The 17,603-nt window shown below is 37.2% G+C and overlaps 1 protein-coding gene across 1 annotated transcript in view; it reads left to right on the forward strand.

Annotated features, from left to right (window-relative positions):
- The first annotated feature begins 4,843 nt into the window (after nucleotides 1-4,843).
- Nucleotides 4,844-17,603, forward strand: part of LOC124899566 — a 34,740-nt gene continuing 21,980 nt past the window's right edge. Inside the window, exons 1-2 of the mRNA XM_047414475.1 lie at nucleotides 4,844-5,075; nucleotides 5,292-5,430. Of these exons, the coding sequence (XP_047270431.1) occupies nucleotides 4,844-5,075; nucleotides 5,292-5,430 (371 nt within the window). The remainder of the gene's footprint in view (nucleotides 5,076-5,291; nucleotides 5,431-17,603) is intronic.

The raw sequence follows: 17,603 nt of genomic DNA on the forward strand, positions 1-17,603 counted from the left end.
CATCAAGAATTATTCATAAACTGAGTGAGAGAACTCACAGTGAAAAGACAGGTTTGGGATTCCACAAGGGTAGTGCTGATCCTAAAGATTTATGTTATATTTGTGAAAATCTTGGACATCCAACTACTGAATGTCCAGTAGATACTAAAAGCAGATAAAATAGTCAAAACCTGGCAAATAAATTTTCTCAGACCAAAAATAAAAGAACTGGTTCAGGTTAGAGAAACAGGTTGCACTACATGTTGCAAGCATGGACTAGAAGAAATTTGATTCATCCTTTTACTCATAAAATAGGACACAAGTTTGTCTAGGTTCCTATGTGTAACCATTGATTTCTTTTATAGGAGAAAGTGAAAGGAAGTAAGTGGCATTGGTACTTGGACAGTGCTTGCTTTAGACATATGAATGGTGACAAGAAAAAAGTTCCTTTCACTCTAAAAAATCAATGGAAGAGGAGTTTCCTTTCGTGAAGGAAAAAACGGAATCATTACTAGAGTTGGAAAAATTGGCTCATCTGAGTCAAGAGCATTGGAAGATGTATATCTTGTAAAAGAACTGAAGCACAACATGTTGAGCATTTTATAGCTATGTGATAAAGGTAACAAAGTTATTTTCACTTCTGCTGGTGTGAAGGTCAAGAAAATGGATACTAAAGAGATTGCGCTCACTACTAGAAGATACAAAAATGTATACAAAATTGACATAATGGTAATACCAGGGCCAGAATTGACTTGTCTAAGTGCAATTGAAAATGATCCCCTCCTTTGGCACAGAAGACTTGGACATACAAGTTTGAAACAACTAAACACACTTTCCCCCAAAGATATGGTATTGGGACTACCTAATACCAAATTTAAAGAGAAAAAGTCATGTAATTCTTGTGTAAGGGGGAAGTAGGTAAGATCTTCCTTTAAGTCGAAGAACCAAATTAGCACTACCAAATTCCTTGACTGGTTTATATGGATCTGTGTGGACCAATGAGACTTCAAAGCACAGGTGGAAAAAGGTATGTTTTTGTAACTGTAGATGATTAATCCAGGTTCACCTGGACACTATTTCTAGCCCCTAAAGAAGATGCCTTTGATTTCTTTGCTATTTTAATCAAGAAAATTCAAAAGAAACTAGACACTTCATTAGTTTCCATGAGATCTGACCATGGTACAGAATTTGAGAATGTTAAGTTCTTAGAATTTTGTTCAGCGAATGGTATAGATCATAATTTTTCTACACCTAGAACACTACTACAAAATGGGGTGGTGGAAAGGAAAAATAGAACTTTGAAAGATATAGATAGAACAATAATGATTGCAACAAATATTACTAAAAACCTTTGGGCTGAGGCAATAAGCACTGCTGCATATATCATAAATAAGTACATGATCACACCTATGTTAGAGAAGACTCCCTATGAATTACTTAAATATCATTTTAGAACCTTTGGGTGTAAATGCTTCATACATAATAATGGAAAGGATAATCTGAGAAAATTTGATGCCAAAAGAAATAAGGGAATCTTCTTAGGTTACTCACTTCATAGTAAGGCTTATAGGGTTTTAAACATCTGACAAACTATGTTGAAGAAAGCATGCATGTAGTTTTTGATGAATCTTGTGTTAAGACTAACCTGCAGGAAGGAACTGACTCTGAGGAATAGGTTACACAACCCGATTCATTGACTGGAGCTACCAAGTATGAAGATACTTCAACAGGGGGACTGAATCTGGAGGCACAATGATGGGGGGACTGAGCCACTAACTACCTCAGCTCAGAATATCAGCAGTGTTCCTAGTAGCTCACTAGGCTTGGTCTATAAAGGATACAAGTATCAAGGATCATATCCTATTAGGAATGTTCTCACTGATCTCACTTCTGGGATCACCACAAGGTCTGGATTAAGAAGTATGTGTGCCTTCAAGGCATTCCTATTAGATATTGAGCCAAAGAAGGTAACTGAGGTATTACTTGATACTGATTGGATCATAGCCATGCAGGAAGAGTTGAATCAGTTTGAAAGAAGCAAAGTATGACACTTAGTCCCTCTTCTAAAAGATAGAATTGTAATTAGGACTAAGTGGATGTACAGAAATAAAGTTGATGAGCATGGAACAGTTATAAGGAATAAGGCAAGATTGGTGGTCCAAGGATACAATCAAGAAGAAGGCATAGATTTTGATGAGACCTTTGCCCCTGTGGCTAAAATTGAGGCTATTAGATTACTTGTTGCATTTGTTGCCTACAAGGAGTTTATTATTTATCAAATGGATATTAAGAGTGCATTCTTGAATGGCATTCTCAAGGAGGAAGTATATGTTAAACAACCTCCAAGTTTTGAAAGCAAGGAATTTCTTGATCATGTGTACAAATTGGATAAGGCCCTGTATGGGTTGAAACGAGCTCCTAGAGCTTGGTATGAGAGACTGTCAAAGTTTTTACTAGAGCATGGACATATTAGAGGTACAATTGACAACACTCTTTTCTTGAAAACTGATGGAAAAGATCTATTGGTGGTACAGGTGTATATACATGACATTATCTTTTGCTCTACAAATATGAACATGACTTTGCCAAACTTATGAGTTGTGAATTTGAGATGAGCATAATGGGAGATATAAAATACTTCTTGGGACTGTAAATAAAACAAATAGCATCAGGAACAATGATCCATCAACAGAAGTATGTAAAATAACTTCTCAAGAGATTCTCCATGGAAGAAGTAAAAGAAATCAACACTCCACTTGCCACTGCTATAAAGTTTGATTTGGATGAAATAGGTCCTAATGTAGAGCAAAAGATGTACAGAGAAATTATAGGGTCATTACTATATCTTACTGCTAGCAGGCCTGATATAGTGTTCAGCGTAGGATTATGTACTAGATTTTAAGAAAATCCTAAGGAGTCTCATCTAAAATCTGTAAAAAGGATTTTTAAATATCTTAAAGAAACTAGTGATATTGGTATATGGTACCTAAAAGGTAGTAATTTCAACTTGGTTGGTTATTTTGATGCTAAATATGCAGTATACTTGGTTGATAGGAAGAGCACTACAGGCATGGAACACTTTCTTGGATCATGTTTAATTACCTGCTCCACTAAGAAGCAGAATTCAGTAGCATTGTCTACTGCTGAAGCTGAATATATGGTTGCAGGTTTTTGTTGTGCTCAGTTATTGTGGATTAAGCAGCAACTTATGGATTTTGGCATAGATGTTGGATGTGTTCCTATTTTCTGTGATAATACAAGTACTATTAACACAACCAAAAATCTTGTTCAACATAAAAGAACTAAGCATATTGATATTAGATATTACTTTCTTTGAGATAATATTGAAAAAGGTCATATATCAATTATGTTTTGTTCTAATGGGGAACAAATTGATGACATATTCACAAAGGCTTTGAGTAGGGAAAACTTGAAAAAAATAAGTTAGCCTTGGGGATGATTAAAATTGTATAAATCTCCCTCAATGATTGACTAGAATAAGCTGATCCTAAGTGATAGTTGATTTATTTAGTCTTACACATTTAGTTATGTATCCTGATTCCATGATTTTAGGGTAAATTAACTCAGTTATGTGTTGATCTTACAGATAGACTAGAACATCAAGGCAATTTTGTTTATTGACTAATCATAATTCAGGTATGATTATTGTTTGCCCATAATTACATAAAGAGAAATAGGTTTTCTACATGGTCCCTTTCGTTACACATGAACCGCCAAAAGACAAAAAGCCTTCTCCTTCAAAAAGCTGTCAGACCTTTCCCATCAAAATAGAACCCCTTCATCATTACGATTCTTCCACATACACTCTCCTCACATTTCATCTTCCTTATTTCCTTCTTAAATATGCATCTTTCCTCTTGTTTCTCTTCATTCCCTCCTAAACCTCTGCGAATTAAAACAAAAAAAAATATTTTTTTTCTTCTCTAATGGCGTCTTCCTCCTCTTCTTTCTCCTCTAAATCTGCTACCAGTCCCTTCACTGTTATTATCCTTCACCCATATATAACCCTACCTCCACTCATCTTTCTCCCAATCTCAATTAAGTTATCCAATTTTGCGATGTTCAAAACTCTGAAAACCCCCCTTTTTCAATATTCTCTTCTAATCCTCTACCATTATTTGAATCCTCACTTCCACCTCCTGTCTCTCTTCAAATTCTTGATCAAGATGATTCTCCCATTGATCGAGATGATATTCCTATTTCTAACCTAGTTCCATAAAGGTCCAGTCTAAGCCAAAAGAAAACCCTCCTTCATCTCCATCGATGTTATTAATACTGTTCTTGTCGAACCCTTCCATGTTATCTCTGCTCTTTGTACTCCTCACACTCAAGGAAAGAAGCAGCGGAAAGATGCTTCCCTGGAAGAAGCACTTCGTGCTAGTAAAAAGAAATGGGTCGCTATTTCTAATCCCACTCCTCCTCAAGCATCCTCTTCAGATATCCTTCTTTGATTAGTAAGAAAGAAAAAGACAGTCTTAGTAAAAGTCCCAAAACCATCCTTGTCTCATAAATCATCATCTACACCTACTTCAAAGACTTTCTCTTTCTCAAAATCCACCCATTCTGTTAAAGTCTCTTCATCCTCCAAAATTGCTCCTAAGAAGTCCACTTCTCGTCCAAAGAAATAGGTAAACAAACATGTTTCTTCTGACTAATCTAACTTAGACTCTGAGTTTCTTCCTGATACTTCCCCTACTCCTTCTACTGAGATTGACCCTGATCTTGATTTTGATATTGATGTTGATACCCCTACTGATAAAGCTTCTTAGCCAGCTCACATTCTTCACTTTCAAAATAAAAGTTGGCTAGGGGATGAGTTGTAACTGGTTTTGAAGGCCCTGATATGGATATCTTGATCACAAAGTTGAGAGCTCAAGGCTGGTCACACTTGTTTCTGCAAGGTGATCATCAAAGAAAGTTTGGAAAAGATGAAGTTTATGAGTTTTACATAAATGGGGTTGCCATTGGGCAGATGTTCTCAACCACTGTTCATGGGAAAACCATCAATATCTATCTTGCTGATCTGGCTAGAATTCTGAATTTTCCTATTGAGGGTTGGGGTTATTATATGAAGGGTACTTGGCCTCCTCTTGATAATCTTCCATCATCTCTTGATATTTACAGGAAATTATTTAGAAATCCCCATCTTCTTACTCATCATAGGGTCGTTAAGAATGAGATATCCCCCTTTTATCAGTTTTATTTTGATGTGGTTCACAAAATGATCCTTCTTAGATAAGTGAGAAGAACAGTTGCCAATTTTCTTGATCTTACTTTGATGGAACTGTTAGATACGCAAATTCTTATAGATCTTCCTCAACTCATGATCAAGCACATACAAAGGGTCTTGATCCAAGATGCAAATGGTCATGCTTTGCCTTATGAATTCTGGCTTGCATCTATTTTTGAGATTTTCATGTACCAGTCAAAGTGCGGTCTCTGTAGACCACAAAAGATGTCATAGGATCTGTGAACTATACCATGTTGCTTGCTCCAATGAGGAGTGCTGACAATCTAGTGCAAAAAATTAAGAAATTTACTAGCTGCAAAATAGGTAAAGGTGAAAGTTGCACAGGATGTATTGGAATCTGCCCAGGCTGCTCATGAGGATAAGAAATGGGTCCTTGAAGCTCAAATTTCTTCCTTCACAGCCACTTTGGAAAAGTAAAGTGTAACACCCCAAATCTGGTACCCAGAATGCTACACGATGCTCATGACCTCGAAGGATCACCAGCTAATCCATTACTGATATTTGTACCCAAATACTATATAATATCATGTAAAATACAGAAATAATAGACTGAAATAGGCCATAAGGTTCAGAACCTATAAAACATAATATCTGAGAGTACGGTATATCAATACCAAAATATAAACTGAAATAAACTGTCTGAACATACTGTAGTCTAAAAATTCTCTAACTGACTGAACTGTCTGAATAAGGAGTTGATGGGACATGTCCCCAACTAACTCCATCTACTAAAAGCTAAATTGAAATAATGAAATTAATAATAATATTGTCCTCGAATGATGAAGACTCATTGCTAAATCTGGCTACTGAAATTTAGAGTGCTACTGATGCTCTAGAACTCATGCTTCTAGATCTAAGATATAAAACACCATTCTGGAAATGTGTCAGTACAATTGAATATACTAGTATGCATGTGAGGTAGGATGAATGTAGAGGGTTCAAATGTATGAACAATGCTAACTAACTATATAACATGAACATTAGAATACATGCATGAATAAATGATTGTACCTGAATTCGTGATGATACTGACTACTGAGTCTGAATATTGATAACATGTGTTACTAATAATTGATACTGAGCGACTGTATCTGACAGTCTAGGTTCTGATAGAACTAGCTGAGTTTCGTACTATTTTGAGTTGACTGTATCTGACAATCCTGAATTCTATAGAACTATCTGAGTTCTATTACTGAGACTGAGACTAAAACTGTAACTGTGGGAAGTAGTCATCTAACCGACATGCCCAAAATAAAGCAATATAGCTGAGTTGGAGTCCAATCTATAACCCCAATTGGAAGGGTGTCAATACCGTGCCACTGCTAAGGACAAGCTGTGAGTGACCCTCAACTAGCAGGTACTCAAATGAGAATGATGGGAACCCTCAACTGGAAGGTAATCCACCTCATCAACCCTCAACTGGAAGGTTAGAAGTCTCAACCTATGCTGGCTACGTAGTTCTAGAATACAAGGATTATTTCTAAGAATCACACCCTATACTGGCAGGTGAGTTCCCATCCTTGGGTTCACTTAGTGCTAAATCCTACTCCCATCTAAATAGACACTGAACATAATTAACTAAGCTGAACTGGACTGAGTTAACTGAGTTTCGTTGACTGATGGAATACTACTGAGATTACTGAATTACTAAGCTTTCCTGAGTCACATGACTGACTGGGCTTTATTGACCATGGCTTGACTGAGAGTATCATGAAAACATGACACTGGCTCTAGGCACACAGCTAAGTTGTCAGGTACAAGTACCCCTAGGACTCGATAGAAGGAAACTGATAAGGTATGACATTCTTGAATACATGACCAACATCAACAATCCATAATATAATAAGTTGGGGATTTCATGAAGCATATAGTTATCATAAACTTGTACATGGTAGGAATGCATATAATAAGTATCATAATTTCATACTCTAACATCATGAGCATTCCAACAAACATCTACATTGCACATCAATAGCATGGGAGTCATTTGAACATAAGGGTAAGACATGCATTTATCATATGGGTTACAATTGAGCTATGACACACAATTTCTATCCTCTTAGGAATTTTATCAAACACCATACATGCACAACTTAGGGGATAGATGTAATCATCAAATTACACATCATAAACAACTCAATTCATGGATTTCAACTTGCATGCTAACGTAGTTTCATGAAAAACACGTAAAGATCCTAACTTGAGAATTATACAATAAGATAAACATGGTTACAAAACAACCCACAACATAAACATCATGATTTATAATTTGAAATAGGGTTCTTGAGCTTTATGGATGAAAGGAATCCATAAATCAACACTATGCACACCTTGGATGGAAAATTCTTGAAAACAAATGGTGAAATTCTTGAAATTGGATCCTCAATTGAAAAACCTAAGCTTGTTCTTGATGGATTTGAGAGAGAAACCACTATAATTTGGCTGAAATAGGGTTGAATTACGTGTTTGTGACTTATATAAGCGACGCAGCATGTTGATGGATTTGATGCGATACTCGACGCATCGCGCCATGATCGCATCGAGCCTCAGAAGTTTTGGCTCTGGCAGCCTGCACAAATGTTGACCAACGCGATTGGCGAAGCGGCGCGCCAAGTTCGCATTGGTCCACTGTTTTGGGATACCGAACATGATTTAAATATGTTCCAAAAATCCAAAACTTTTTCGAGAACACCTATTGACCTTTCTGATCACAAATTAATAAAAATATGGGCCATTAAAGGACATTAAGATGGCGAGATGATATTGCCAACTTTCAAAGGACAAAATAGGCTAAGTCTGGGAACTTAGTTAGAATTTTCTAAGTCTGAGACCCCTTGACAAGCTTAGAGGACCGAATTAAGCTCAGAAGTTTTGCGGGGTCGTACAATATCTCTCCCTTGAGAACATTCATCCTCGAATAAGACTGACTAAGATGGTAAAAGAGATAAACTGATGTACATACTGAACATGAGCAACTGAAACATGATTTCATGACTGACTTGACTAATAACTGAATACACCATACTGAGCATGCATATCTGATACATGTGTAACCGATTCATGAATGCATGACTGAGTGTTATGATGAATTGAGTTTCTTACAATGAGAATGCATATCTGATGCATGATTATATGACTGAACTGATACATGAATGCATGATTGAATATGCAATGGTATTTAATACCAAGTTTATGATGGAATTCTGAACATGAACTGATACCAAGTTGTAACTGAAATCTGAACATAAAACTTAAAAGTTTAAGGAGAACTGGTACCTTGAGCTAGATCTGAGTTAGCAGAGAAGAGGTGAGGGTACTTGGTTCGCATTTCTGTTTTTTCTTCCCAAGTATATCCCTCAACAGACTATTTCCTCTAAAGAACTTTGACTTGAGGGACTTCTTTGTTCCTCAGTCTACGAGTCTGATAGTCAAGAATTTTGACTGGAATCTCTTCATAAGAGAGGCCGTTCTGAACATCTATGCTCTGAATAGGGACTACAACTGCGGGATCACCTATGCATTTCTTGAGCAAAGAAACACGGAAGACTGAATGAACTGAGGCTAGATCTGAAGGCAATTCAAGCTCATAAGCTACCTTGCCGAAGCGAATGAGAATTTTGAAAGGATTGATATATCTGGGACTGAGCTTTCCCTTCTTGCTGAACCGCTTCACTCCCTTCATGGGAGAGATATTTAGATAAATATAATCACCAATCTCAAACTCAAGATCCTTTCTATGCACATCTGCATAAGACTTCTGTCAGCTCTGGGTAGATCGGAAACTTTCTCTGATCAACTGGATTTTTTCTAAGGCATCGAAGACTAAGTCAGGACCTAGGACTGCGGCCTCACTAACTTCTAACCAACCGATTGGAGATCTACATATCCTACCATAAAGATCTTCGAATGGAGCCATCCGAATTGTAACGACCTGAAATCGCCTCTCGGGATGTCATATGGTGCTTAAGGCTACAAGTAGCCCCAAGCTAACCCTTTGAGCCTGTTTCTACTAATAACACTCATTTTAAGGTGAAATAATTCAAACACTAGCATAGTTATATCATATAAAGGGGAAGTATGGAGAAAAATACTCGGTCCAAACGATCACAATACTAGAATTCTCAACATAATCACAATCTGACAACTAGTCTGACAAAGCCTCTACTACTCCATGAACTAGAGAGCCGTTAGGACAGGTCCCCAACTGACTCAAAATGAACTAGAAATAACCACATAGTCTCTCGAATATGGAGATGTTTGAATATAGGTCCTTAAACCATGAGGACTCACCACTGTAGGAATGTAGATAGAGGTACTCGAAAATCACTGACGAGGCTGGGACTGAGCACCTGAACCTACATTATAAGACAATGTAGCACATAGACGTATATGTAGATCTGCACTTGAGAATATACTGAGTGTGTGGGGGTGCATGCATTTATATAAACAACATCAATACTCTTTAATCAAATCATGCATGTACTAAGTAATGACTCACATGGCTTGAATAAGTATAAAATGTAAAGCTCATAAATCATGTAAAATGGAACATGTAACACAATCTCGTGAGTAATTATACTTTTAGCTTTGAAATTTGTAATCTTCTCTCATTCTCGTTACCCATAGGCTAAAGGAGACTTTAAACAATACTTTCAACTCATTCATATTCCTCATAGAGAGTAAAAATTCTTTAATGCTCAAGAACTCATAACTTTTTTGAACTCAAGTACTTGAAATTCAAAATCATATAACTTTGAAATATACTTGAAGGCATTTCATTCACTTTAGGGAAAATAATCATATCAAGGGAAAATACTTTAGTCTTAAGGAAATAATTTATCTCAAAGCTTTAGTTTTAAGGAAGTAACTGATCTCGAAGTTTAAATGTCAAGGGAGGTTCTCTTAACCGACATAAACCATGTGAGCTACATGGAGTCTAATGTTTTATCCTCCTAAGAAAGAGACCTCACGTTGGGGAGAGGCATCATACTCTTGCCAGGGAGTATAACCTAGGTCCAGTGATCACTAAACAAACTCAGCCTCGAGCCCAATATCAACTCGGCCTTAGGCCCAGTACTAATCATAAAATCAGTCTCAGGTCCAACCTACGATGGCACACAGTTTTGGGGTAAGAAACCGTAGTAACTTACCCGCTCGGTGCTAAATACTACTCCCTTTAGATTATCTGTGTTCATCTCATAAAAATCCACTTTTAGAAATAATCTCATGGTTCACCACAAACCCAATAATCAAATCTATACTCTCATGTAGGAAAGTGGATTTAAAAGCTCAATGACCATTAGGTCAAAACATTTCTCAACAATATCAGAATACTCAAATCATGGATTCTTATAGCACAATAGTTCATAAAATTTCAAGTCTCAAGTAGGGTTTAATAACCCATAATTCAATCTCAATTTAAAACTCATCAAAAGCATAATAGATAGCATATAGATTCATAACCTATGTAGAAATCTAGAAATTTTAGAAATTTGTCTCAAAATCTAAACATACTTATATACTTCAATATCTCAAACATTTCAACTATTAACTTCTCAAGGATTAAAATCATGGGGTATAGACCCAGCTACAATTTTTCAAGAAAACATGTAAAAATCATGCCATTAGACTCTCAATTCATGGAAAACATCAAAAGCTTGCAATCAATAACAATGGGTGAAAAATCCCAATTCAATTTCATGTAAAATCTCATAAATTGCAGAGAAATTGTAGTTTAAATAAGCCTTTGGGCACAAAGGTGAAAGGATTACCCTTGTTCAAAACCCCACATACCTTGAATTAGAAGATTTAGATGAACTCTCAATTTGGGACTCTATTCGTACTCTTGAATGAGGGTTCTTAAAGCCCTTGACTTGGGAACCTTGAATCTTGACTCAATTAAGAAAATCTATGGTGGATTCTTGAGATTCTTGGAAGAGGTTTTGGATACTTAGGATTTTTGTTGAGAGAGAACTTGAGAAAAACTTCATAGAATTCTTGTAAATGACCTTGATTTGGTGTTTGCACTAGAAATTGACAAATGGGAATCTGGGAGTCACCGCGATGCGGAGCCATCGCGTTGTCCTACTGGTTGGGACTTGGAACTTCAATGCGACATGTCACAATCGCGCTAGGCCACTGGAAATTGACTATTGAGAAATTGGGGTCCTCCGCGATGTGCCACTATCATGAAGTTCCACTGGAATTTGACAATTGTCAAATAGCCCTCTCCGCAACACGCCAAGCACTAAAATGATGTTGTTTTACGACTAGGACTTAAATTATCCATAATTTCTTACTCGGGTATCAAATTTGGGAAAATCTTATATCGATGGAAAGCTTATCAAATTTCCCATGTGATAAAAAGTCAAAATTAAGTAAATTCTATATGGTTAACACTATACTCACTTAGGAAGTCACTTCTTAATCTTTTAGGGCCAGAATCAAGCCTCACTTGTCATGCCCTAAGGCTCATTCTATGAGAGAATTTTGTGGGGTCTTACACGAATACAGGAATGATAGTTGTTGCTGTATTCAAACTCAATCAAAGGAAAGTGGTCATCCCAACTACCCTTGAAATCAATTGCACACGCAGTTAGCATACCTTCTAAAGTTTAAATGGTCCTTTTTGCTTGACCATCTAGTTGGGTAAGTTGATGAACTTCCTAATCTAACTTCTTCTACCCATAGATAGTCTATTGAGAGTGTCGGCCACTACATTGGCATTGCCCGGATGATAAAGGATACTCATGTAGTAATCTTTTAAGAGCTCTAACCACCTTCTCTGATGATGATTGAGATCTTTCTGAGAAAATATATACTGAAGGCTCTTATGATTTGTCAACACATCTACATGCACCCTATACAAGTAATGCCTTCAAATCTTTAAGGCAAATACTACGACTGCTAACTCAAGATCATGAGTCGGATAATTCTTCTCATTAGGTTTAAGCTGTCTGGAGGTGTAGGCTATAAGCTTACCATGCTGTATGAGGAAACAACCCACACCTACTCTGGAGGCATCACAATACACCATAAAACCATCTGAACCATCTGAAAGAGCTAAGACTGGAGCTCAGGTGAGTCAAGTCTTCAACTCCTAAAAACTCTTCTCGCAAGGATCTGACCACTAAAACTTAACTTTTCTTCTGAGACAACCTGGACATAGGGGATGCAATAGAAGAGAATCCCTCAATAAACCATCTGTAATAGCTAGCCAAAACCCAAGAAACTCCTGATATCTGATAGAGAGACATGTTTGGGCTAGTTTTTACTGCTTTGATCTTTTGAAGATCAACCCTAATGCCATCACCAGAAATAATATGACCAAGGAATGCTACTGACATTAGCCAAAATTTGCACTTACTAAATTTGGTGAACAACTAATGATCTCTTAGAGTTTGAAGTATGATTCTGAGATGTTCTGCATGATTATGCTGACTACAGGAATAGACGAGGATATCATCTATTAAGACTATGACAAATATGTCCAAGTATTGCTTGAACACATGGTTTATCAAGTCCATGAAAGCTTCTGGGGCATTGGTAAGACCAAAGGACATGACTAGGAATTCAAAGTGATCATACCGAGTACAAAAGAATGTTTTCAGAATGTCACATTCTCAGACTCTGAGCTGATGATAGCCTGATTTGAGGTATGTCTTAGAGAAATAGTTGGCACCCTGAAGTTGGTCAAACAAGTTATCAATTCTGGGAAGTGGATACTTGTTCTTGACCGTGACTTTATTGAGCTAATGGTAATTAATGCACATTCTGAGAGAGTTATCTTTCTTTCACATGAATAAGACTGGTGCACCCCATGGGGAAACACTAGGTCTGATGAATCCCTTATCTAAGAGGTCTTTTAAATATTCTTTCAATTCTCTGAGTTTTGCTGGTGTCATTCTATATGGAGGAATAGATATAGGTTGAGTATCTGGAAGAAGATCAATGCCAAAGTCTATTTCCCTTTCGGGAGGAATTCCTGGAAGATTTTCGAGAAAGACATCTGAATATTCATTCATGACTAAGACTGATTCAAAATTAGGAGTTTTGGAACTAGAGTCCTTAACTTGAATAAGATGATAGACATAACCCTTAGATATCATTTTCCATGCCCGAAGGTAAGAAATAAGCTAACCTCTGAAAGCTGAAGTATTACCCATCCACTCCAGGACGAGTTCATTTAAAAACTAAAACTAGACAATTATGTTTCTGCAGTCGACTGTGGCATAGCAGGAATGAAACCAATTCATTTCGAGAATGACATAAAAATTAGTCATCTCTAATTCGACTAAATCTACTGAGGTGGCTTTCTGAAATATCATAACCGGACAGTTCCTGTATACCTGTCGGCCTATGATGGTTTTACTCACTGGGTAGAGACTGAGAAGGGCTCTACTATAATCTCAGGACTGACTCCCAAATCAACTGCTATATAAAGAGTAGCGAAAGACAAGAAAGTTCCTGGATTTAGCAAAGCATAAACATGCAAGTGAAAAATCTATAATATACCAGTAACCACATCAGGAGAATTTTCCTAATCTTACCAGGATTGGAGATCATAAAGTTTGTTTGGGCGTTGCCCACTAGTAGCACAGGAAATGGCACCCTGCTAATTTGGGTAACTGGACTGAGCTGAGGAATGGTTCTACGGACTCTGGGAACCTATCTGAGGATAATCTCTGACTCTGTGGCCTGGCTTGCCACATCTAAAACAAATATCGCTGCCAGCTCTACAAATACCCTGATGGTGTTTGCCATAAGTCTGACAAAGAGGATTAGTTCGGGTATTGCTAATGCTGTCCTGAGACTTAGAGCCTGGCGCCCTATCTCTATTACCATCCCTGAACTTAGGACTTGGAGCACTGGCTGAAGAAGGATCTGGAACTAATGACTTAGGATGAAATAGAGAACGGTTTCCTCCCTCTGACTTAGGATGAGCAAAGTTGAAACTACCTATCCTTGCTCTCTTATTCTGCTTTTTTCTCATCTTAATCTTTTACTCTCTTATCTACTGAGAATGAATCATAAGCCTGGCTATGTTCATGTCACTATTCAACATTGTAGACCTATACTTATTGACCACACTATCGTTCACTCTAGAACAAACTTACTCATCTTGGCCCTGCTATCTGAAAATATATGAGGAGCATATCTGGCTAAATTGAGTAAACTTAAGAGAATACTCTTTCACCATCATGCTGCCCTACCTGAGGTTGATAAAATCTAACACCTTAGCTTCTCTCAGCTCTAGGGGAAAGAATCTATTTAAGAATATGGTGACAAACTCCTTTCATTCTATGGATTCTGCATCAACTAACCTCTCTGACTTCCACTGCTTGAACCAAGTGTGAGCAACATCCTGCAACTGATATGCAGCTAGCTCAGCACTCTCAATAGCTAACACCCCCATGATTTCTGTAACCTTATAAACCTAGTCAAGGAATTTCTGAGGATCTTCTTCTGACTTAGACCCAAAAAAAGATGAAGGATTTATTTGGGTGAAGTCCCAAATCTTGGCAGCAGCTGAATTAGCCACTGGTTTGGATGGAATGACAGTTGGTCATTCATTTTGAGCAATAACTGACTAAGCAATAGTATTGAATGCAGCTCTGAACTCTGTATGAGAGACAACCTTTGAGCTGAGAGGCTGACTGATTCCCAGTTCACTTCTTGGGAGGCATGTTCTGTAAACAGAAGAGAAAGGGATTAAACTTAGAGATTAACTTGAGATTATGCTCACTGGCAGGAAATAAATACTAAAAAATGGGAAACTGCTCAAAAACATCTTATAGCCTCCTGCACATAAGTGTGGCAAACAACACACCCATGTAAAAGACTCTACTAGATGCAACTTTCAAACTTTCTAGGACACAATTGAACCTTAGGCTCTGATACCAAGTTTTTAATGACTCAAATATGGTACCCAAGATGCTACACGGTGCTCATGACCCCGAAAGACCATAAGCTAACCATGACTGATATCTGTACCCGAATACTATATAATATCATGTAAAATAAAGAAATAATAGACTGAAACATGCCATAAGGTTAAAAATATATAAAACATAATATCTGAGAGTACGGTATATCAATAGAAAAACCTGAATTGAAATAAACTGTCCGAACATACTATAGTCTGAAAAGCCTCTAACTGACTGAACTGTCTGAATAAGGAGTTGATGGGACATGTCCCCAACTAACTCCATCTACTGAAAGCTAAACTGAAATAATAAAATAAATAATAATATCGTCCTTGAATAATGAGGACTCACTGCTAAATCTGACTGCTGAAATTTAGAGTGCTACTGATACTCTGGAACTCATGCTTTTGGACCTATGGTATAAAACACCATAGTGAAAATGCGTCAGTACTATTGAATATACTGGTATGCATATGAGGTAGGCTGAATATAGAGGGTTCAAATGCATGAACAATGCTAACTGACTATATAATATAAACGTGAGAATACATGCATGAATAAATGACTGTAACTGAATTCGTGATGATACTAACTACTGAGTCTAAATATTGATAACATGAGTTACTAATAACTGATACTTAGCGACTGTATCTAAAAGTCTAGGATCAGATGGAACTAGTTGTGTTCCATACTATTCTGAGTTGACTGTATCTGACAGTCCTAAATTCTGTAGAACTATCTGAGTTCTATTACTAAAACTGAGACTGAAACTATAACTGTGGGAAGTAGTCATCTAACCGACATGCCTAAAATAAAGCAATATAGTTGAGTTGGGGTCCAATCTATTTGCAAGGGTGTCAATGTCGCGCCACCGGTAAGGACAAGCTGTGAGTGACCCTCAACTAGCAGGTACTCAAATGAGAATGGTGGGAACCCTTAACTGGTAGGTAAGCCACCTCATCAACCCTCAACTGGGAGGTTAGAAGTCTCAACCTATGCTGGCTACGTAGTTCTAGAAGGCAAGGATTTCTTCTAAGAATCACACTCTCTACTGGCAGGTGAGTTCCTATCATTGGGTTCACTGGGTCCTAAATCCTACTCCCATATGAATAGACACTGAACATAATTAACTAAGCTGAACTGGACTGAGTTAACTGAGTTCCATTGACTGACAGAATACTACTGAGATTACTGAATTACTGAGCTTTCCTGAGTCACATGACTGACTGAGTTCTATTGACCATGGGTTGACTTAGAGTATCATGAAAATATGACATTGGATCTAGGCACATAGCTAATTTTTTGGGTACAAGTACCCCCAGGACTCGATAGAAGGAAACTGACAAGGCATGACGTTCTTGAATACATGACCAACATCAACAATTCACAATATAATGAGTTGGGGATTTCATGAAGCACATGGTTATCATAAACTTGTACATGGTAGGAATGCATATAATAAGTATCATAATTTCATACTCTAACATCATGAGCATTCCAACAAACATCTACATTGCACATCAATAGCATGGGAGTCATTTGAACATAAGGGTAAGACATGCATTTATCATATGGGTTACAATTGAGCTATGATTCACAATTTCTATCCTCTTAGACATTTTATCAAACATCATATATACACAACTTAGGGCATAGGTGTAATCATCAAATTACACATCATAAACAACTCAATTCATGGATTTCAACTTGCATGCTAACATAGTTTCATGAAAAACACATAAAGATTCCAACTTGAGAATTATACAATAAGATAAACATGGTTACAAAAAAACCCACAATATAAACATCATGATTTATAATTTGAAATAGGGTTCTTGAGCTTTATGGATAAAAAAAATCCATAAATCAACACTATGCATACCTTGGATGGAAGATTCTTGAAAACAAATGGTGAAATTCTTGAAATTGGATCCTTAATTGGAAACCCTAAGCTTGTTCTTGATGGATTTGAGAGACAAATCACTATTTGGGTAAAATAGGGCTGAATTACGTGTTTGTGACTTATATAGGGGTAGAAAATTGACCCTTTTTCCCTTGAGGACGCGCTCATTTAATGACTAAAAACTGGGTGCTGACGCTACAAATGATGCGGCATGTTGATGGATGCGATGTGATACTCGACACGTCACGCCATGATCGTGTTGAGCCTCAGAAGTTTTGGCTCTGGCAGCCTGCACAAATGTTGACTAATGCGATTGGAGACGCTACTCACCATGATCGCATTGGTCTACTGTTTTGGGACTCCGAACATGATCTAAACATGTTTTAAAAAATCCAAAACTTATCCGGGAACACCTATTGACCTTCCTGATCGTGAATTATTGAAAATACGGGCCATTAAAGGACATTAAGATGGCGACATAAGATTGCCGACTTTCAAAGGCCAAAATAGGCTAAGTATGGAA

This window comes from Capsicum annuum, chromosome 6 (genome assembly GCF_002878395.1).
Source record: "Capsicum annuum cultivar UCD-10X-F1 chromosome 6, UCD10Xv1.1, whole genome shotgun sequence".
Classification (NCBI taxonomy): Eukaryota; Viridiplantae; Streptophyta; class Magnoliopsida; order Solanales; family Solanaceae; genus Capsicum; species Capsicum annuum.